Source organism: Pagrus major, chromosome 4, assembly GCF_040436345.1.
Source record: "Pagrus major chromosome 4, Pma_NU_1.0".
Classification (NCBI taxonomy): Eukaryota; Metazoa; Chordata; class Actinopteri; order Spariformes; family Sparidae; genus Pagrus; species Pagrus major.
In genome coordinates, this window is record NC_133218.1 from 37,100,247 (window position 1) to 37,121,615 (window position 21,369).

Sequence of the window (21,369 nt, forward strand, 5' to 3'; positions counted from 1 at the left end):
GAATATATTTAAGTGAACTTTTTCTTCGCAGTAATATGAATGGGCTTCGGCGCGTCGTGTCTCAAAAAACACAAAACGACACAGCTGTGCGCGCGCTCTGCCTCTTGGCTCGACCATCTGTTCGGCTCGCGCGCGATACTATGACACCTGTTGTCTCGCGCGCTCAGGCACAGTGTAAAGTCTGAAAATCAATTGATCTTCATAGATTTTTGCTATAATAACAATGATTAATTGAATTATTTACTATGAAGAATCAGATTTTTCATCAAGCAGCATCATGACGTTGACATTCACCATTCCGAGCAAAATATCAGTAAATATTTGAGGGATTACTACGGATTCATGTTCCCTAGAGGATGAATCCTAATGACTTTTGCAATCCTGTCACTTTTCAAGTTATGCCACCATGTGACTGACAGTTTGGGGATTTTAGTGAAATATCTTGACAACTACCGGATGGATTGTCACCGAATCTGCTCGAGATATTCAAGGTTCCAGGAGGATGAACACTGACTTTGGAAAGACTCTGACTCTTCATCTGGTACCACCAGGAGTTTGACATTCAGCATTTTGAGCAAGATATCTTGATAGATATTGGATGTACTGCTCTGGAATTTGGCTTCGATATTCACGGTCCCCAGAGGATGAATCCAGGTAACTTTGGCAATCCTTTGACTTTTAAGTTACAGTATGTTTCTACCTTGCTGGGATGGGCTGGTGGTCCCCAGATGGGATGTGAGTCCATGTAATGAAACAGTTCAGTCAGGTTTTTGTCCTCACACTGTGATCGAATCAAGTGCTCACACAAATACACTCTATTTCTCTTGTCCATACGAGATCCTCCGTTTTTTTCACACAGCACAAAATAAAAACAAACAAAATGAAACATTTACAATGCGACCAGGCCATTAAAGTTCAATCTGGGAAGAGGAACACCGATAGTAAAATGAAACAGGCAGCCTGGTGACAGGTAGAGGAGTCATTGGTAGATTAGCTGAAACAACACCACTATTCAGATGAGAGAGATATCCAACGGAAACAGTCAAATGAGGCACCTCGTCTTCCTTTTCGGCGTCATCGGAGCAGAGAGTATGCGTGGCAGCACAGCTCTGTCAGCTCCTGACAGACGTGTGAGGATGGAGAAGAAGTCAGGTGTTGACCTGCACATGGAGCCATCAGAAGGAGGCCTGAAGGAGCTGGTGCTGAGGTGGTTCACTGAGACACAGGCGCAGCTCATCCTCAACAACGGGAACTTCCCTGACTGGTTTCAAGGCTTCGCTGCACGAAAGTAAGAGACACAGAAACGAGTTATATTACAGATCTGAGGTGAAGAAGAGAAGACTTGTGGATTCTCGTATAAACTGTCTTTATTTGAATAGATTCCTGAAGGAGACTGTCGATGCGTCTGACATCAACATGATGTTTTTCCTCATGTTTCTTTATCTGTTAGTTGCAGTGACGTAGCTTCAGCAGCACTGCGGACAATAAGGCCATGCAGTGATCGAATGTAACTAAGTAGATATGTATAAGTACTCTACTCAATTACAAATTTGAGTCACTGTTACTTTGATAACTTCTCTAAAAACGTATATTTCCTAATATTTCCATTTCACGCAACTTTATATTCCATCACATTTCAGAAGTAAGTACTCTACTGTACTCCACTACATCTATTCGACAGCTTTAGTTACTAGTTACTTTAGTTACACTGTAGTATATAACACATTGTGGTAGATTAGCTCCACCTCGCCCAGCTGCAACAGTAAAATGCTGTTTACGTACAAATGCATCTGTTGTAATCATTTATATAACATATAATAGTTTAACATCCACAGGAGCCATTTCTCTGCATGATGAGTACTTTTACTTTTGATACTTTGAGTACATTACTTATTAGAAAGTTTCTCAAGACATTTTGTATGTGTCTGATAACTGTGTCTGTCTGTGAGAGAGAGAGAGGGACAACATGGCCGACAGGAAAGGACATTTGAAAGGAGTTTCTGGCTTGAGAAATAAATGAGCCGATAATAAAATATACATTTTTGGAAAAGTGGTAAAGAAGTAAGCTATAGAAAATATACTCTGTGTGTTATTTGATTGTATGCGTTACCTCCCAAACTCCTGCTCGTATTGAAAACACCGTAACACCAACGTTTAAGTCCTGAGCGACTGGAGAAGAAGCTGAACGCGTTGATGTCGATTGGGACTGATGAGGTAATGACAGCGAGTTAGAAACTCTGTCACTGTCTCCTTTCCTGCAGACATTTGGGCAAAAAATTAAACATGGGAGCTTTCATGATTACATGCCTGCAACCAGCACAACATTTCCTACTGATTCGATATATAGATAATGTGTACGGAGTGAAAATTGTGGGATCTTAATCAAGATTCAGAGAAATGATCGAGAATTTTTTCCCGCTCCTCTTCATTCTAGCTTCTCCAATACAGACCCATTATAAAATCTGAAACGTGTCGAAAAATTCCTGAAACGTAAACTGCGATTGCTCATAAACAGTTCAAGCTATCAAAGTGTGCATTCAGGCCATTAAAGTCCCAACTCTGGTGACTTGTTTAAACTTTGAATAACTTTCCTATGTTAAGGTATGACGAGACAACAAGGCCCCAAAGAGGGGCGAGTTTGAGCTCATTTCACGATGACTGAAATCTAATAAAAAGAGGCGTGTCTCATTCAACCGGTGCAGGAAGACAATTTGGTTTTGATTTTGAGTCAAAGAGTCACATCACCTGGAGAATATTGAAAAAAAGGACAATTTTCCATTAAAATAAAAAAAAAAATAGGAAGAATTTTCAGAAATATTTTTTAAAAACTGAAACAATACTAAAATCTAATAAAAAGAGGTGCGTCTCATTCAACCTCTACAGGAGCCACCGGTGGTCAGACCAGGCTGTGGCTGAGTCAGACTGTGTTTTATTTCTAAGTTTCATACTTTTTAAGACTAAGTGTGTTTTTCTTTTTACTTCAAAAGTTACGTTGTCTCGTTTAAATCGACTTGATTCCAGATATAAATGTGGCGTCTGCAGTATGAAAGATCTTTGTATTTGACAGGAACAATGACTGTAACAGGAACAGATGTACCATCGGGGGATTTTTGTTTTCTCTGACTGATGCACGGAGATATGACTTGGACAGAGGTCTCATAAAATTTTAAATCTAATTTGCCTGTAAGTCTGTTAAACTGGTTCTGTCGTGCTCTCTGCAGGGACACAGAAGATCTACTGAGAGATAAAGCTCTGGGCTGTTTTCTTATCCGCCTCAGCGAAAAAGCCATCGGTTACATCCTGTCCTACAAGTGAGGCCAATCAAGTGTGTTCGACATTGTTCAGTTGCTTCTTTGCCGCCTTTCTGAATTCATATCACCTGTCGTGCATTTCCTCCAAAGGGGACACGACAGGTGCCGCCATTTTGTCATCACCCAGAATCAAGAGGGACAGTTCTTCATATCAGGAGACTGCCAGACATACGGCAGCCTGACGGAGCTGATCGAGTATTACAAAGTCAGCCCCATCCAGCCCTTCGGAGAATACCTGACCTCCAGTTGTAATGAGGTGAGGAGGGTCCAGACGAGGCAGTGTGGGTCCGTCTGTCAGCCATTGCTCAGACTGAAATCACAACAACCATTCAACAAAAACACAACATTTGGTTCAGATATTCATGGCCTCTCTGGCCATCTGTCCTCAGCCTCAGCTGTACTTTGTGTCTACAGAGAATGTTGTCATGCTAACATGCTCAGCTGAGGCTAACAAGTGTCTGCTAACATAGTTGTATGTAGTTCCCTCATACAAAGACCAGAGATGATGCTGCAAATCAGGTTTTAAGTTGTTGCCATGAAATAATTAAAGAGGCACTCATCCATCTGTTTGTGTGCCAGGTGATTTACTGTTGGACTGATTTTTTTTGCCTCGGCACAGTGCGTGATTGTATTTGTAAAAAAGTTTGTTCAATGCTCTATAACAGATTAAATCAGCTGCATTGCAAATTTCTGAGATTAAATTTGAAAGACAATGTTTGGAGAGGACAACGCTGCAGTTTCTGAATCCTAAGGGCCACTGCTCTAATTTGACTGCTGCCTGCATCATTTACATGTCCCACCTGTTTTCCCTGTTGCCGTCAGAACTGGAGCTGAAGAGAATCAGTAACACATGTTGTTGTTTGCAGGTAGACACAGGTGAGCTGTATGATGTGGTGAACACCAGAGGGACGTCTGGGGTGAGTGTCCAGGCTCTGCGGACCCTGTGGGACCAGAAACACGATCATCACAGCGACCCTGGCAACAATCAAAGGGTTCAGCAGCAGAGTGAGCCTCCTACAGCTCATCTGCCTGCACTGCCACTCAAATCCAAGAGCAGGAAGCTGACGGGAGCCGTGTCTGTAGACACAGTGTCCCTCTCACAGGTATCATTAGAACTGATTGAGTATTTGTTTGTTTGTTGTACAGTTGTGCTGCACGCAAAGACACTTCAAGAGTTCATTAAAAGATTCTTTTAGGTCCAAGGTGTGTCTGACACCTTCGATATGACCTCAGACCAAACTGTCATAATATATTTATAGATAATATAGTTTACAACCCTGCTTCCAAAAAAAGTTGGGACACTTTGGTTGGTTTGGTTGCAGGCTTCAAATTCACTAAGTCTAGTTGCAAGTCATCAAAACAGTGAGTCCAGCAGTCCAGTCACCAACAGCGCCAACGTTCTGCTTACCATGGATACGTTCACATCTGTACATGTTATAAGCTAGGTACTATATTGACATGTCTACAAAACGCACCATCACATTCATGACCCAACGGACTTTATGTAATCCTGAATCCACTAAATATTTTTGACGAGGTTAACATTTGTACGGGTGAAACCGTGTTTGTGGTGACAATTTTTGAATTTTTTTATCCTTTTATCCTTCTCAAACACTACTCTTCAGTCTGCTCAGTGGTCGTGGTCTCCTCTTTGTTTTTTGTCTTTTTATTCTTATTTCAGGAGCAGACATGTTTCTCTTGCTGTTTACGGTCAGCTCTGTCAGAAAACAGTTTGTGAGGCTGGGGTACAGAAGCCCATATTTTGAAACGCGTCCGAGTTTTCTTTAAGGTCTAAGCATTTGAATTGTGTCAACAGGTTTTTGAATACGCTAAAATATTGCAACGCCGACACTTTTCAAAGAGCTGACTGAACGAATGAAGGACGGAGGTTGTGCTCCTTAATCTGAGTGTACACAGCTGCATGTAAACAGGAATATTAGTAGAATATTCATTGTCATGAGCCGTGTACACTGGCTGTCAGGAATGTTGTATTTTTTTGTTGTCTATTATTGTGTGCATGTAAACGCAGTCACTTGCTCAAGTTTACATCTCTGCAAAAAAAAAAAAGAAGAATCAACAAAAAGAAGAAAGAGAAAATGAACATTTCAACATCAACAGTTCTAAAACAAAACAATCTGCTGAGGAGGATCATGTGATCCACTTGCTATCAGCAGCTATCATCTAAAGTCATCCATGTCGTCACTGTTCTGCTGTTGTTTGTTTCAGGGTTTACCTCCAGTCCCAAAGAGAGGCCTTCCTCTGAGCTTCTCCCTCAGTGGATCTTTGCCGGACACGACACCACACCCAACTGAAGTCCACACCGAGCCAAACAGATCAGAGAGACCCAGAGAGAACGCAGGGCTGACTTCTGACTCATTTAACAGCACTGACACAAGCTATCCAGGTGATCTGTGTCCACCAGGCATCACATACTCTGAGCTGACACAGGTGGAGAGCAGGAGTAAATCTCTCCCCAGACTCAACCACGAGGAGGAGGAGGAGCAGGAGTACTCCAACCGGCTCAGTTCTCCCTCCTTCACTTCATCATCATCTCACTCACCCACTCCACTGAAGAGGCCCACCTGTCACACCTTCTCCCTCCAGGATCCCAGAGACACTGTGAGGCTGAGCAGGTCAGAGCAGCAGAGCGATGAGGTGGAGATGTTGAGGTCCAACCCGCTGTACCAGGCCTCCGAGGGGCCCGCAGGCAGTTCAGCACAGCAGGAAGGTGACATGTACGCCGAGGTTCCCCCGAGGCCGACGCATGACGGAGGGTCCGATGACACGTACGAACAGATCCCTGCAGAGGAACGGGGAAACACCTACGAGTCCCTGGAGGATCTGAAGACCAAGAAGTCCAAATCCACCTGGGGGAAAAACGTAAGTCAGACAGAATGATCACAACTACTGATTGATTTCTAAGAGCAGATATGTGACTTAAAGTTTTTTTCTTTCCGTTTGCAGAATATGAAATGGAAGAATTTTCTCCCCGATTACATGAAGAAATAAACCTGACTGACTGTTTGATATCAAGACTGACAGGAAATAAGTATTTGAATTAAATCACTTTTATAAAATAAGTATGTACATTCTCGTCACTTCCATTCAAATTTGAAATGTTTTGTATCTCATGAATTTTTTTAAATAATTTTTAGTAAACAAGATTAATTTAGACACATTTTCTGTCTTGCTTTTATCATCATCATCATCATCATCATCATCATCAGTAGTAGTAGTAGCAGTATTACTAGCATTTTAGCACTTGTAGCACTGGTGATAGTAAAACTTGCTCAGTATTTAGTCATTTGATTTATAATTGAACCTTTTCAAACATATTTAGTTTTACATTTTTTACATTTTAGGACATTTAACAGATGCTTTTGTCCAAAGTGACTTACAGTAATTCATACATTCATACACTGATGGTGGTGGCTGCTGTGCAAGGTGCCGACCAGCACATCAGGAGCAGTTTGGGGTTCAGCGACCTTCCGATACCAGGCCGCTGGCTCTACCCCTGAGCCACAGCCCAGTTTCTTATGTAGACGAACTTAAAAAAAGTTTTTTCATTTACTTCTGTACAAAAACTCACAGAGAGGTTCATGTCTCTGTTTGTCGTGAGTTCATATTTGATTTTATTTGATTTTATTTGATTTATGAAGCTGTAAAAAAATGGTAATCCAATAAATAACATTTCCAACATGGAAAAAATAAAATGACACCAGTGAAAACTAGATGAGTTAAAGGGAAACTCCACCAGTTTTACAAATTAAAGTGTGTTTCCTACATGGTTTGATTTTAAATGAAGTATTTTTTAGATTGTTGTATTGGCACATTTTCTTAAGTGAAGGAACTCAGTGTTTCTTCCACCACTGTGCTGTTGAGCTGATGATACCATAGTAAGACACTGTGTGCTCAAAGTGAGCCTGAATGTGCACTAGTGAGCAAAGTTTAACTATACATTTGCTGTTTTAATTATATAGAAATGTTTATTGTAATGATATGATAGACATTATAAAGTCTTATCAAATATATATATGTATTAAGATATCAACGACCCAGAAATAAATAGCGAGGACGTGACCTCAGGGGCCTCAGTGGCAGCTCCGGCCCGGCCACACTTCAGCTGCTGAGCCTCAGTTTCTCTGATGTCTCTGATGTGTTCATTCAGTCGGCCAGTAGGAGGCGCATCAGCCTTTCACTGAATACACAGAGCGGTGGGAATCAGGCAATACGACTAATATACAGTAAGAACAACTATACAACAATAAACTCTGAACTTCCCGTTATCACAGTCCCATTACATTATAAATTACTTCTAAACTTGGATAACTGAAAGATAAAAGTTTTAAAATCATCAGATGAAATCGTCCCAGTTCATTTTGGAACGAAAGCTTCACACATTAATCCTACGTTCATGCAGTTTCTCACTCTATGCTTTAGAAATGTGTTATTTATATTAAAACAACTAAGGAATGAGCTCCATCATGTGCAGTATAGGTCATCGTATAAATCTTTGTGAACGTCCCCTGTGGCTTACATAGAGAAGGTCCCTCAGTTAATACGCTACAGAGAAGTGCTTCTCAAGCTTCTTTTAAAAGTGTCACATCCTCCTGACACATGCGATATATCTGCTTGTTTTATACCTGATGTAAGTAATGTGAGAATTTGGTGTGTGAGAAAACCAGATCCTCAACAGGATTAGTTCGACCCCTAAATGAGATCAGTACCAGAACATTTGGGGGGCATCTGAGGTGGACAAAATAACGTGTACACCTTACAATATGATACAATTAAGAAACAATTAAAAAGCTACAGCCTCTAACTTTTTCCTTATCAGAAATTCAACATTCAAAGCTTCACTAAGGCAGAAACTAATGTTTCCTGAATGATTCCCTCGAGTCACGTATTGAGATATACAGATAGTTGCATGGAAAAACTAAGTGTGTCTGTGAGTGAAGCCAACACATTTAGTTGAACTTCACCGATTCTGTCAAGATGAGTGGTTACAAATTCAGCCAGAGGACGACCAGAAGCTTGTGAATGGCTATAAAAAGCACCTAATTGAGTTGAAAATGACCTAAAGGGACATTTAACCAAATATTATAATTACTGTATGTATATTTCTGAGCAGGCAGGTCAGATTTTTCAGAAGACCAACAATAAATTCATGGTTGCAAAGACATCATGTGATATTATTATTGCTTCCATCTGTCAAAACAAATCTAATACCATCCACTGGCTGGTCGCAGGGCTGCTGCAGATGATTTTGCCCAGGATGATATTTTATCTACACTGCAACTCCCCCAAATAAACTTAAGTTTTGAAATCCCAGGGAAGGAAAACGTTTGCTGTTGTTACTCCAACAGTGGTTTACTGCTACAACTCTCTGTGCAGTGGAGAGGCAGCAGGAGAAGTTCGTCTCCTGGAGGTCGACCAGCCAGTTTACAGGTGTAGCAGGCCTACCTCCACCTACTGGACTACGACACTGGTACTGAAATAAACTGGAACAACACTGATCATGCCTTTAAAGATTTCTAGCAATATCATATTCTGATATTTCATGATGCTGCTAGTTTCTCCAGGGGCCATTTTTTTATACACACTGAATGTCACCAGTCTCGCCCTTAAAGAGATATTCTTTCAGGGCAGTTCCTGTCTCTTGTTAAGTTTGGTTAAGGTTTGGTTAAGGTTTGTGATTAGAGTTTGACAACCTCAAGTTGTGCACTTGGGAGCCGAGGGCTGAAGGCACATACCACGACTACAACGTTCTTGGTTTAATTCCAGCTGTGGACCTTTTTGTTACCAGTCATAAACGCTGCTGTGGAATCATGAAGATTAATGTTAGAGATGAAGATGAAGGTGACCACTGCTGCAACCTTTACAATTCAAAATCCACCATTCGAAGACAAGATCAGAGCTTTGCAGTCCACATTTCTACCACATATTATTGGGAATAAAACTTCTGACATGTTGAATGTGATGAAGTTGTTTAATTAACTACCAGCTATAATAACTAATCCATATAGGTGTATATTTAAACAATGATGGTTAAAATCATTTATCAAGAAAAAACATCCAAGCATTTGCTCAAATTTGAGGATTTGCTGTTTATACCTGGCATTTTTCACAACTTTCTGATATTTTATTGACTAAAAAAATAAACAGAGTAATTGATAGATAAAATAGAATATAAAAAAAAGTCTCAACACTCTGGCCTCTGTCTTCTTTACTGTACAGGTGGGTGTGTTTCTACAGAAGCAAACAAAGAGCAAATACAATATGAAAATAGCTTACTTGACTAAAAGTGACTTGAGATGTAAGAATATATATAAGAAAGAATATAAACAATGTAAACACAATTTACTTCTGTCGCAGTAGCAATTCACAAAACTCACAATAACACACAATATAAATAACAGACACAAGAAAGGTAAAAATAACACAATATTTACAAATATATACATACACACACTTATACAAAGGACAGATAAAATAAACAATCAAATTTGAATATTAATCTAAAATGTGCAAAATAAGAGCATTCACATGGGGAACACTTTATATAACCGTCAGTAATAAATGGTGAATTTACAGTTCAGTATTTTTACTGTTAAGAAACAATAAAATGGGTCATAAAACATTTATTAAGTAATTGTAAAAGTTAAAAATCATCAGTTCCAACTCATCCAAGTAATGTTTATAAATGAACCACACAGTATTTATTATTATGAACATCAATTGCAACTTAAACAATTGCTAATAAGTCGTTTATAAAGCATTTTATTGCTTGATAGCAGTGAAATAACTGTTATTTTCTGTCATTCTGTTTCTGTCATTTATTTTATACAGCGCTTTTTAAAAAAGAGAAGTTTTACATTAAAAGCAGTTTTTTAAAAAGGTGAGTTTTGGTGAGTGTTTTGAAATAAAGAAAGTTTAATTAACTATAAATGTGCAGTTTTTCATTAGATGTAATTGTTTATTTTAATGATATGATGGATATTATAAAGTCTTACCAAATATATATGTATGTATTAAGATATCAAAGACAGACACAGACACCGAGGACATGCAGCAGCACCAGGGCTGGACTGTGCGGGACGCTTCTCTCTCCTGACCACTAGGTGTCAGACTTCTCTCTGCGGGCTGCCAACAAGCTGCTGGAGAAGAAGAAGAAGAAGAAGAAACTACGGAAGTACTGCTCCCAAACAGATTCCCGTTGGAAGAGTAAAATACAGTAGATCGCCTTCCTTTCATTAAATCAAATTAAATCTTGGACTAACCATTTCTCAGTAAGACGATGGGCACTAGAGATGACGAATATGATTATTTGTTCAAAGGTAAAACGAAGGTTTTTCTCGTTATTGTTGCAGCTCTCCAGTCCTGTTAGCTGACAGGCTAAACAGGCCAGCTGATTAACTGTCAGGCTATGCTAACTTAGCCGCCGTCAACCTTTGTGCTCCGATTGCTTTTCATCGAGCTTTCCGGGAAATGTCAGCAAGTTTGATCAACTTCCGTGACATAAAACGACCCTTCTCTACGCGCTGGGAGTGAAATTTGTAGTCGGTTCATCACGTTATGATAGTTATCGGTGAACGACAGGGCGTATTGAACGGTGGCTAGCGTTAGCTGTTAGCCGATGTTAGCTTGTATCAGTGGGCGCGGACCACAGTCACGTCGGACACACCTAACGTTTACCGTTATCACATCATCTGCCGAGCAGCCGAGCAGCCGAGCGAGCAGCAGAAATATTAAAACACACACAGGAAAATCGTTTAGTCGTTAGTTTACAGTAAAAATGCAGCTAGCTAGCTAGCTAGGCTCAGTGTTGGCTATTATTTATTAACTGCACTAAACGTTGATTTGGCGAAAATAAGATCAGTGAAGATGTAAACAAACTGGTGTCTAGTTAGATTTTAACAGAAGCTGGTCTTCTATATTGCTTTTGGGTTTGTGGAGCTTCGTTTTGAAGAAGATATTAGTGAAATTATTTATTAATGTTGGCAAATAAAAAAGTCTTGTAAATTTAACATCCTAAAAAGTCTCCACAGCGAAGTGTTTATGTCGTTTTACAAGTTTAACATTGTGTGTCTGATCATACTGACGGTGGTTGTGTATTATGTTTACTTCAGCACCACGTACTTGTACTACAAGTGCAAAATTACTATATACAAATACATAAATACATTTCCAAAGACATGCAGGTTAGATGAAGAGGAGACTCAGTTATTGTAGATGTGAGTTTGATTCTGCCATTAACAGTATACGCATGTTCACATGTCAGGCTGTAGACTGAATGAGCAGGAATAGATGTATGAAAGTAAATAAATACAGTATCACTTTATACCCGACATATACGAGTCAGGAGGGTTCAGAAGTCTGCTATATGTTGTACGATACTCTGGCAGCTGCAAGGCAATAAATACAACAATAAGGAGCCGTTATAGAAGATTACAGTAAATAATTAACTGACATTTAGTACAAGTATGAAAAAAACGTGCACAGACTGTATGATGCTTGGAAATAACATGATAACATGCTGCCAACTGAAAAACAACTGTGACTTATCAGACACTCGGCTGATGTTGAGTGATGTTTTATTGTATGTTGAGGTGTCATCAGAATGATCAAAATAGCGAGACTCATCGATTCGAAATATTTGAAACCGTTCAGTAATCGGTTTTCTGCAGTGTCAGCTGTGCTTTCTCGCTCTCTTCTCCGACAGCAAGTCGACACACAGGCTTAATCCAAAGTGTGATATTTAATGCTAAGTACAGTCTTCTTGCGGCTCTCTTCTACTAGCCAAGAAGAGAAAAGTCATATCTTGTTGTGATGTTATAGCCTTTTTATATTTATCTTTTAATAATAATCAAACATCATAGTTTTTCCTTATGGTATCGAAAATTGATCTTTTTCGAGGTATTGTAACAAAGCTAGACATTCCAGTATCGTGACAGCTCTACATAATGGAGCGTCGCTAACGAGCAGCATAAAGTGAGATCAGTGCGCTCGTGTAATTTGTATGAAACCTGTTAGAAAGTGGCCGTTATAAATGTAACGTAATTGTACATTTTCTAATATATATTTGTCTTAAAGGTTGTATTAACATGTGTTTCCTCTGTCCTGTGTTACAGTGGTGCTTATCGGTGACTCGGGCGTGGGAAAAAGTAACCTGCTGTCCCGTTTCACCCGAAATGAGTTCAACCTGGAGAGTAAGAGTACCATCGGAGTGGAGTTTGCCACACGCAGCATCCAAGTGGACGGCAAGACGGTGAAGGCTCAAATCTGGGATACAGCTGGTCAGGAGCGCTACCGTGCCATCACATCAGCGTGAGTATAAAGGAGGAGGCCATCAGAGCAGATCATGAACTCCTGTTGACCTTTTGTTTGACCCCAGCAGGTCTGTTTTTTGATGTAAAAGGGAGTAAGTCTCCATGTGGTATCATTCCATCTCCCATATCGCTAAACTCTCCTCAGCAATCTCCAGCTGTTAAAAAATGGCAGTTAGATTAGTTAGTTTTGTTTATTTTTGTCTGAAAAGATAACCTAAACTAACTAATCATCTAAAACTCAACTGAGCAGCTCATGTATCCAGCTAGACTAATATAAAACCATGACACGTTAAAGGCTGGAATCAGATTACCAGAGCGCTCCCACCAAATCACATCTTTATTTTGCTCTGACGATGAATGTATGATGACGACGGTGATGCTAAGTGTGCATGCGTCCCTGCTTCAGGTACTACCGCGGGGCTGTGGGCGCTCTTCTGGTCTATGACATCGCCAAGCATCTAACCTATGAGAACGTGGAGCGCTGGCTGAAGGAGCTGAGAGATCACGCTGACAGCAACATCGTCATCATGCTGGTGGGCAACAAGAGCGACCTGCGCCACCTCCGGGCTGTTCCCACCGATGAGGCACGGGCTTTCGCTGGTAAGAATGTCATTTTCTATTCTTACATCTTTTAACCTTCATTGAACCGTAAAACATCATCTGTAAAACAGTTTTCATGGGGACAGAAAATACAAAATATGCCACAAAATTAGAAGTAAATGAGACCATTTCTGATACAATCATGTAAAGAATTCATCCTAAAACACCTAAATGACACCTTAAATCACAAGAGTTCCCTAAAAGCATGAAAATATCCAAAACAATAACCCACAAAACATCAAGAGCTCGCAGGGCTGATACCAGTAACGATAATTATCTTTCAGATATTTGGAACTGAAATACATTTGCAGTACATATTTGAAGTACTGTATTTAAGTACAATTTCGAGATACTTTACTTGAGTATTTCCATCTTCTGCTTCTTCATAATTCAACTCCATTACATTTCATAACTTTAGTTACTAGTTTCTTTGCTGATATTATACATATATATTATTACTCATGACATTTAACCAATCAGATAGTTTTGTGGGCGGGACACTGAGTGAGGACAGAGTGGTGACTACAAAAAGTAGCACATTATTAAATTAGGCAGTTTTATCGGCAGTCAGACAAAAAAAACACAGATAATCGAAAAAATAATGAATATCGGAGCTGATAACCGGCCTATCCCTAATTTGTAGGGCTGCCCCCTAAACATCAGCGATTCAGTTCGTTAATCCTTCCAGTCGAAACTCATTTTTAATATTTAACAGCTTGAACCACAAACACGACAAATTAAAATAATGACGTTCCCGGTAGGGATGGGAATTACAGGGTAACTCATGTTGCAATACTATCATGAGTTGTTGCCGATGACAACAGTCTGATGGCAATACAAGGATCCTGCAGTGATTGATAGATTGTAAGACAAACATCTGAAGAAGAAAAAACACCCCTGAAGAGGCAAAAAGCTGAATTATTATTCACTGTGATGTGTCGGTTTCATAGAGATTGAAAAGATAAAACAGTTGCAGAGTTTTTGCTTCGTGTCTGCATGTTTTAATAAGAATAGCAATATTTGGTGCCAGTGGCAATACGATATTATTGTGTTCACCATTTAGAGTCGACTTGGAAAATCCTGCCTCAGGTGCAGCCTTAATGATTAGTAAATTAAATAGAGACTTTACTTTGTATCTTTGAATCTTCTGCTGATTCTAGCTGAATGCATTAACGTGCTACTGGAGATGAAATGTTTCTCTCAGTTATGGTGTGATTATGTTTCAGCTGTGGTTGTTGCTCAGTCACACGGGTCAAACTGCTCTGCTATCTGAGGAATGTGACATATTTGAAAAACGGTTAACGTGTTGCTTCAACTTTGCCCTGCAGAGAAGAATGGTTTATCTTTTCTGGAGACGTCGGCTCTGGACTCCACCAACGTTGAGACGGCCTTCCAGACCATTCTGACAGGTTCGTTCTGCGTTTTCAGCCTTTAGAGGCATCACATGTCCACATTCACCCATCAGACAGTCCCCACAGTGAGGAATGAGCTCATTTACTAAAGTAACCACTTCCTTGACGTGTGACAGCATTCTTAACATTTATTGAGGAAATGATCCACAGTTCAGTTCTTGTTACAGGTGTTTTTATTATCAGAGCTCAGAGGTTTTATGAGGCTGATCACAGCGAGAGGGAAGTCAGCTGTTGAATGAACTTGTGTTGCCGGGCAGAGACACAAACAGACCAGAGCTACACAGCGACACTGGCCTATCTTTGTTATATAATGTTGTCTGAAGGACTTATCTTTCAGGAGTGGCAAACCTTCCATTATCACGAGTGAGATGAGCGACAGCAGAGATAAAACTGTTCCTGCTCGTGTCAGTCTGGCTGAAACTGTACGAGACAGCCTCAACAGACCGAAAGGATAAAGTTAGTAAACACGGTGCCTTCATGTGGTTAAACTGATCAGGATGGTGATTGATATCAAAACTAATATAAAGTTGGCTCAGTGACATCAATGCGTTTTTATTTTAGTTCCAGTAAATCTCATAAAAAGAGCAAAACCAATAATGTTTCAGTCCGTCTCTAAATACTTTCTGACATTTTTCCGATTGAAATCTAAATTCTTTAAAAAACTAAAATATATATTCGATTTTTTTTTCTTCAAAAGGCTCAATAACCAACAGCTGGCCGCAATCAGGAGAAATAATGCATTTGTTGGGGACTATTTTCAGCGGCGGATTAATCCACATTTGGTGCTCTGGTTAAATAAACTACAGTCTGTGTTCATGGTGATGAAGGAACAACAGTGGAGCTCATTGATGTTTTTTGGACAACAGTGGAGCTCTGTTGGGACGCATTTCAGGGTTTAGGGCTGGGCAGTCTTTGCCAAAACAATAAGGACTCTCTTCACCTCCCCATACTTATATTTTAAGAGTGATTAATTTGCCCAATAAATGACAAAGCCGACAATAAAAGAAGATAAAGATGAATTTGTCAGAGCTGTTTATGCTCCAATAATCACGAACATTCTGAAATCATCTGAGCTCGACCTGAAACCTCTGATTTCAGTGATAGATATTGAAGATCTTGCAGGATTGTAAATCTTCACTGTGACTCTTTGTGATGTTGCAGTCTGCTTCCTGTCACCTGACACCCACAGGAAGAAATGGAAATCTCGTCTAGAGCAAAAACAGTTTTCTAGCTTCCAGGTTCAGGTCATGGTTTTGCAGACTGCAAATAGCTCTCCTCATCTCAGGGAAAGTTTTGCAAATATAAAACCTCCATGGATCAAAAATTCATAATAGAAAGAGTCATAATTGAGCCTGTTTGCAGTTCGAGGTGTCCTGTCAGCAGTTTGACTGACGTCTCTTTTATAATGTTGCTGTGAGGAAAATGCTTTCAGGGCCACAGGAGAATGTTTCGCTGTAATAGTGGCGACTGGGTGAAAGTGGCTGATCGGTGCTCGAGTATCCAGGTCTAAATTATAGATTCATGCGTCCGTCACATCGTTTGTATTTAAAGTTAAATTGACATTTTAAGCTGTTCTGGAAACGAGCATGAACTACGATCTGTCTCTGCGGCAGGATGGTAAATAGGCATCGGCAGTCTGTTCCTCAAATGACGCCGTTATTCTCCTCCCCCCTCCTTCCTCCCCCATCAGAGATCTACCGTATCGTCTCCCAGAAGCAGATGTCGGAGCGTCAGGAGAGCGACATGTCCCCCAGCAACAACGTGGTCAACATCCAGGTGCAGCCCACCGAGAACAAACCAAAGATGCAGTGCTGTCAGAACATCTAGCCCCGCCGCGGATCTGCTGCTACCCCTCCTCCCCCCTTTTCTCCCCCTCTTCTCTCTCTCTCTCTCTGCAGTCCTTGCCTCCCTCCCTCCCCCCCCACCCCGCTCACAGCTCCTCAGACCCCGCCCTCAGAGAATAGACTGCCTCGGTGTACTGCGTGGTGTGGGAGGGACGAGCCGCAGCTTCGAGGCTGTGACCCGAACTCTGCACCTACCTGTACCTGCCTCCCCCACCCAGACCCCGCCTCCCCCCCCCCGCCCCAGGTTAAATAATCCCAGTATAAGAAGTCACCGCGTGGGGTGGCCCCCCAAGCAGAGCCCCTCTGTTGTTAGGCTACTGCAGGACAGCAGGCAGCAGGCATTTCATATCACTTTAGATTTCATTACTGTAGATGCGCTGACATGTCACAAAAATGTCTTAATATATGAATGTGATTTGTTTTCTTCTCTCTTCTTCTTCTTCTTCTTCTTCTTCATCCTTTGTGCTCCTGTTGATTTCTCCACTTTTTTTATGATCTTTGTCTGTCTTGTATCATATATCTACTCCAAGGTATATATGAATTTAAAGCACATCGAAGTTGCTCTGAAGTGTATTCCTATAAACAAGCTTCTCCTCTGTCATTTTAGCCCGCCCCCCCCCCTCTCCTCTTTAGTGCAATGTACTGTTTTGGAAACCATGTGGATGTATCGAGCACCGTGTAGACGTGCGTGCTTCGGTAGTGTCATGCCATTTGATCTGATTGCTGTGAATACGACGCTAGTGAAACGTAGAAACTTTTTTGCATTGGCCGAGCTTCAGTGTGCGCAGCGGACAGGTCGGGTGTGAGCTTGCATGTAGCGCGCAGCCTCGTGAGCGTTGTCGTCAGAGCAGGTGGCAGGTTCGGACCAGCTTTGCATGTCGTTTAAAAGATGGCACTCTGCTGTGCTGCATGTTTAATCAGGGGACAGACTCAACCTGGACTCTATGTGGAACACTATCATTGCCTCGAGGGTTTGTGATTTTAGGCCGCGGAAGCTGAACACGACTCGCGTACGTTTGGATCCTCACGTTGTCCCACTTTAAGTCTCAGTGAGGCGTCACGCTTCGACTGAGGAGGATTTTCTGATTGAAGACGCGTCAGTCCATCGGGCTTTTCCTGCTCCAACATTAGGAGAACAGTATGCATTCATTTTTGACATATTTGACTACAACTATGCAGAAACTAGCACATGGCTGTTTGGAGTTTTTTCTTAGTGCACTTCTATAGCAAATGAAGGAATCATAAAACAGTTAAAGTATGAGTAACCGAGGTAGTATTCTTGTGACCTTCTCAATAATATTTAATCAAAACTCTCCTGACGTCGAGCGAATTATGCTTTGCATGCAACCACAGAACTGTAGTTAGGACGCACTGAGAAAGTAAGAAACGGAAAATGTCTTTCACCCACTTGGTTGGATTTCATGAGCGTGTCAAACTGTTGCACTGAACCTTAGTAGTTGATCTAGTAAACATGCTTTCTTGTCTAGGATTAGATTTGTACTGCACATCGAGAATCTGGACCTCTCTCCTCAGATTGGACGTACTGTATTTAAGACGGTGCCACTTTTCAAAAACCAAAACATAACATTCAACAACACCGGCAGAGTCTCAAAAGTCTTTCCTCAAGTCCTCAGGTCTCCAACCGACAGACGAGTTTCTCCTCTGTTGAGCTTTATAATCCAGACACAAGGAATAAAAAGGAAAAACTGTTGGAATTCAGCCACACTCTGCAGGTCACAGTGCCTCCTTCACCGTGCGTACCTGTCCCAGAACGCCTCCCATTCACCCGCCAACAACTCACCATCATACCCGCCTCCTCCTTAACCAATAACCTTGCTTCGTCTGTCTGTCTGTCGAGGAGACAGACGGCCGTGTTGCCCCCCCGTCACATTAAGCCTACGTACACCGAGCTGCCTCTGACTTCAACACAATGCATGGCTTTCTGTACGACTGCAACTCCACGTCGTATCGCCTTATGTAGCTAACATTGTCATTACTGTCCATGAAATCTGCTAAAGGGTCAGGCTTGGCTAGCTAGGATGACATGCTTAACAAGCTAACTGTTGTGCCCAGTCCAGTCTGTGAACTGACAGATGCCTCGCTAACAACCCTCCTGCTAAAACTCCCGAGTGTGTGTTCTGTTCAATCTCCAGGTTCTAGCCGTGTCAGTGTGTGATGGTGTTAGCAGACATATACAATGCCTGAACTCGGTGTGTGTGTATGTGCGCTTAGAGGCAGAGGGTAGATCGGTAGCTCTGGAGTGAGCGAGCCTGGCTGGAAGTGCCAATGGCGTTTTTTTGTTCTAACAGACGGCGCCGCCAGCCGAGCCTCTCCACACTCACTAGCTGGCAATCTGTCGAAGAAGTGATTCCTTTTTTTTTCTGAAAATATGATTTCTGATCCTGATTCATGTACCTCCATTGTTCTGTGTTTTTTTAAGAAGTGTGTTTTTGATTTTTTTTCTTTGATTTTTTTTACTATATTGAATTCTATAACTGACTGTAATTCCAGTGTAAACGTGTAAGAGTGAAATGATGTCATTTCAATGAATTTGGAGGGTTAAATGTGAGAGGGGGGTCAAAATGAATGGTTTTATGTTTTGTACAGATTGATAAATTGTACAATTGTGTCTATATCTTAAGTTATCAGTTCATCTTAATAAAGCGCACCAGTCATAAACCTTTACATGAGCTTGTGTTTTACTTTTGCTATTGCTACATCTTCTCATTAACGGTAGAAATTTGGTATTTACAGGCAAAAATAAAGTGTTAAGTTAATGTGTCTTTTCTGTGTGGTTCTAATTCAGAAAAGTATATTAATTGAACAAAATGTCCAATATTAAATAAGTATCTGGTTTAAATGGATGTGTCAGTTTGAGACAGAACGATCTGGAAAGGAAACAGTTTGGAAAAGAGCAGGCGCTGTCAATACTCGGCCGGTGATTGGACGAACCATCTGTCTATCGCAAGTTCAGCGAATCAGATCGACAGTAGCAGAGCGCTGCCACCAGCGGAGCCAGATGGTAAATCAAACTTAATAAAGTCAAAACATCTTTTCCATCGAGAAAATCCTTCAGTTCACTTGATGACTGATGCTACAGCAGCTACACTCAGCTCTTGTTGTTTTCAGACTAACAATCACTTCTCTTGCTGGTCGTCACCATGAATGTTAAAATTGGTCTTTGAGATCAGAGCTGAAACAATTAGCCGCTGTAATAATGAATTTCTTGACAGAATATTAGTTAATATTAGTTATTAATATATTAATATTATTACTACATCTTAGCTGTTCTGACCCTCAGGTGTGCAGAAACTACAGGTTATGGTAATCATCTTTATCACCTGATAAAAAAAAATCCATATCGTGCATCCCTAATTTAATTTTAAATTCAATAAACAATTCAAAGATCATAAACTGTGATGGACATTTTTCCACCATGTTTGTACTTTTTGTGGATTAAAAAAATTAACAGAAAAAAATTCTAATTAAACTTTAACGTCAGTATGTGTAAATAAAACTGCAGATAAAAACCCCAGTGAACTCTATCGACTGTGTTCACTTCAATATAATTGGCTTTTTTCTTTCTCACAAACTCAAATTAAAGAGTTGGTACTTACTCTGCGTTCTGTCTCTGTCTTTATTTTCTCTTTAATGAGCGCCAAATTACAAAGTCCTCTCCAGGAAATTAGAGAAAGTTCAGCACCCATGGGATTAAGCGTCAGCATGTTTTTAGCTGCTCAGGTTGAAGCACAGCAGAGGTTTGATGCACAGACTTCTTGATTTCTCTAATCAGACCAAAGAAGTTAAAACACCTGTGCAGGTGCACCCAGGATGAACACGACCTCTTTTACTCGTCGCAGTAGGAAAAGCTTAACTGTAGGTTACGACAATGTGACAGCCAGCTCTGTAATGGCTGCCTCTCTGGATTAATTAATTGTTTTGTGTGATTTGATTTTATTCTGATTATTAAAGCTGCTGTGTAAAGAGACATGACAACACTCCCCTGAGCTATGACAACTTTATTGAGTTTAGGGCTCGAAACAAAAAGAACTAACAAGCAGCACTCATCACATCTACTGTCGCTGAAACTACCATTTGGATCAAAGCTGAAGAAAAGACGAGCGAGAGAAAGTCGGAGCAAACGGAACAAAAGTAGGAAACTAAACATGGGAGAACGAAGCTGCTCACATCTGATTGTCAACATGTCCTGTTATTGCTGTTTGACAAGTGTAATTATCAACATCTTCAACAAAACTGACCTGTGTGTCACTGAAAAGTCAAGCTGGATATCATACATGTCAGCTCTATTTAATGAGATATCAGGTGCTACAGTAAGATTAGAAACACGTTTTCATTGAGTTCAGGAACAAAAATACACTAAATTCTGTTAAGACAGAGTGGAGGTGAAGTAAATTAAAAAGTTTAAACACAAATATTGAACCATCATCGGTGTTTCATGGGAAGTGCTTCTACTTTTGACCCTTTTGAGCTAAAAACGATCAGCCAATTAATCAAATACTCAACAACTACTCTGATAATGAGGGCTGGGCATCGTTAAAAAAATAAAGTCAAGAATAACAAAGATTTCCATACTGGTCTTTTTCCTGCAGGCCTCCAGACAAGCATGCTGCATGTTTACTGGCTCACTGACGCTGATGACAATAACTCCATAGTTATTTAAATTTGGTATCGTATCGTAGAGTATACAGGCAATTTGATCGGTGCCATAAAAGTATTGAAGTTTGATACCCAGCCCTACTGATAATCCATTAATCGTCGCGAAAAGGGCAAAAATGAGTTGCTTTTCTTTCCCTCATGTGATAATAACTGACTTCCTTTGGGTTTTGGACCGTTTCATTTAATTTTCTCATTT

General features: G+C 40.6%; 2 protein-coding genes across 2 annotated transcripts; both read left to right on the plus strand.

The window, feature by feature from the left end:
• The first annotated feature begins 1,016 nt into the window (after nucleotides 1–1,016).
• Nucleotides 1,017–6,361, plus strand: sh2d7 (SH2 domain containing 7). The gene is made up of 6 exons (XM_073463878.1): nucleotides 1,017–1,288; nucleotides 3,222–3,311; nucleotides 3,402–3,567; nucleotides 4,178–4,414; nucleotides 5,538–6,191; nucleotides 6,276–6,361. Exons 1-6 carry the CDS (start codon nucleotides 1,017–1,019, stop codon nucleotides 6,318–6,320), a joined length of 1,464 nt encoding a protein of 487 aa, XP_073319979.1. The 3' UTR covers nucleotides 6,321–6,361.
• A 4,109-nt stretch (nucleotides 6,362–10,470) lies between these two features.
• rab11a (RAB11a, member RAS oncogene family) lies at nucleotides 10,471–19,181 on the plus strand. The gene is made up of 5 exons (XM_073464154.1): nucleotides 10,471–10,648; nucleotides 12,443–12,638; nucleotides 13,047–13,240; nucleotides 14,569–14,649; nucleotides 16,343–19,181. The coding sequence occupies exons 1-5, from the start codon at nucleotides 10,609–10,611 to the stop codon at nucleotides 16,477–16,479; spliced, it is 648 nt and encodes a 215-aa protein (XP_073320255.1). The 5' UTR covers nucleotides 10,471–10,608; the 3' UTR covers nucleotides 16,480–19,181.
• Nucleotides 19,182–21,369: the final 2,188 nt, after the last annotated feature.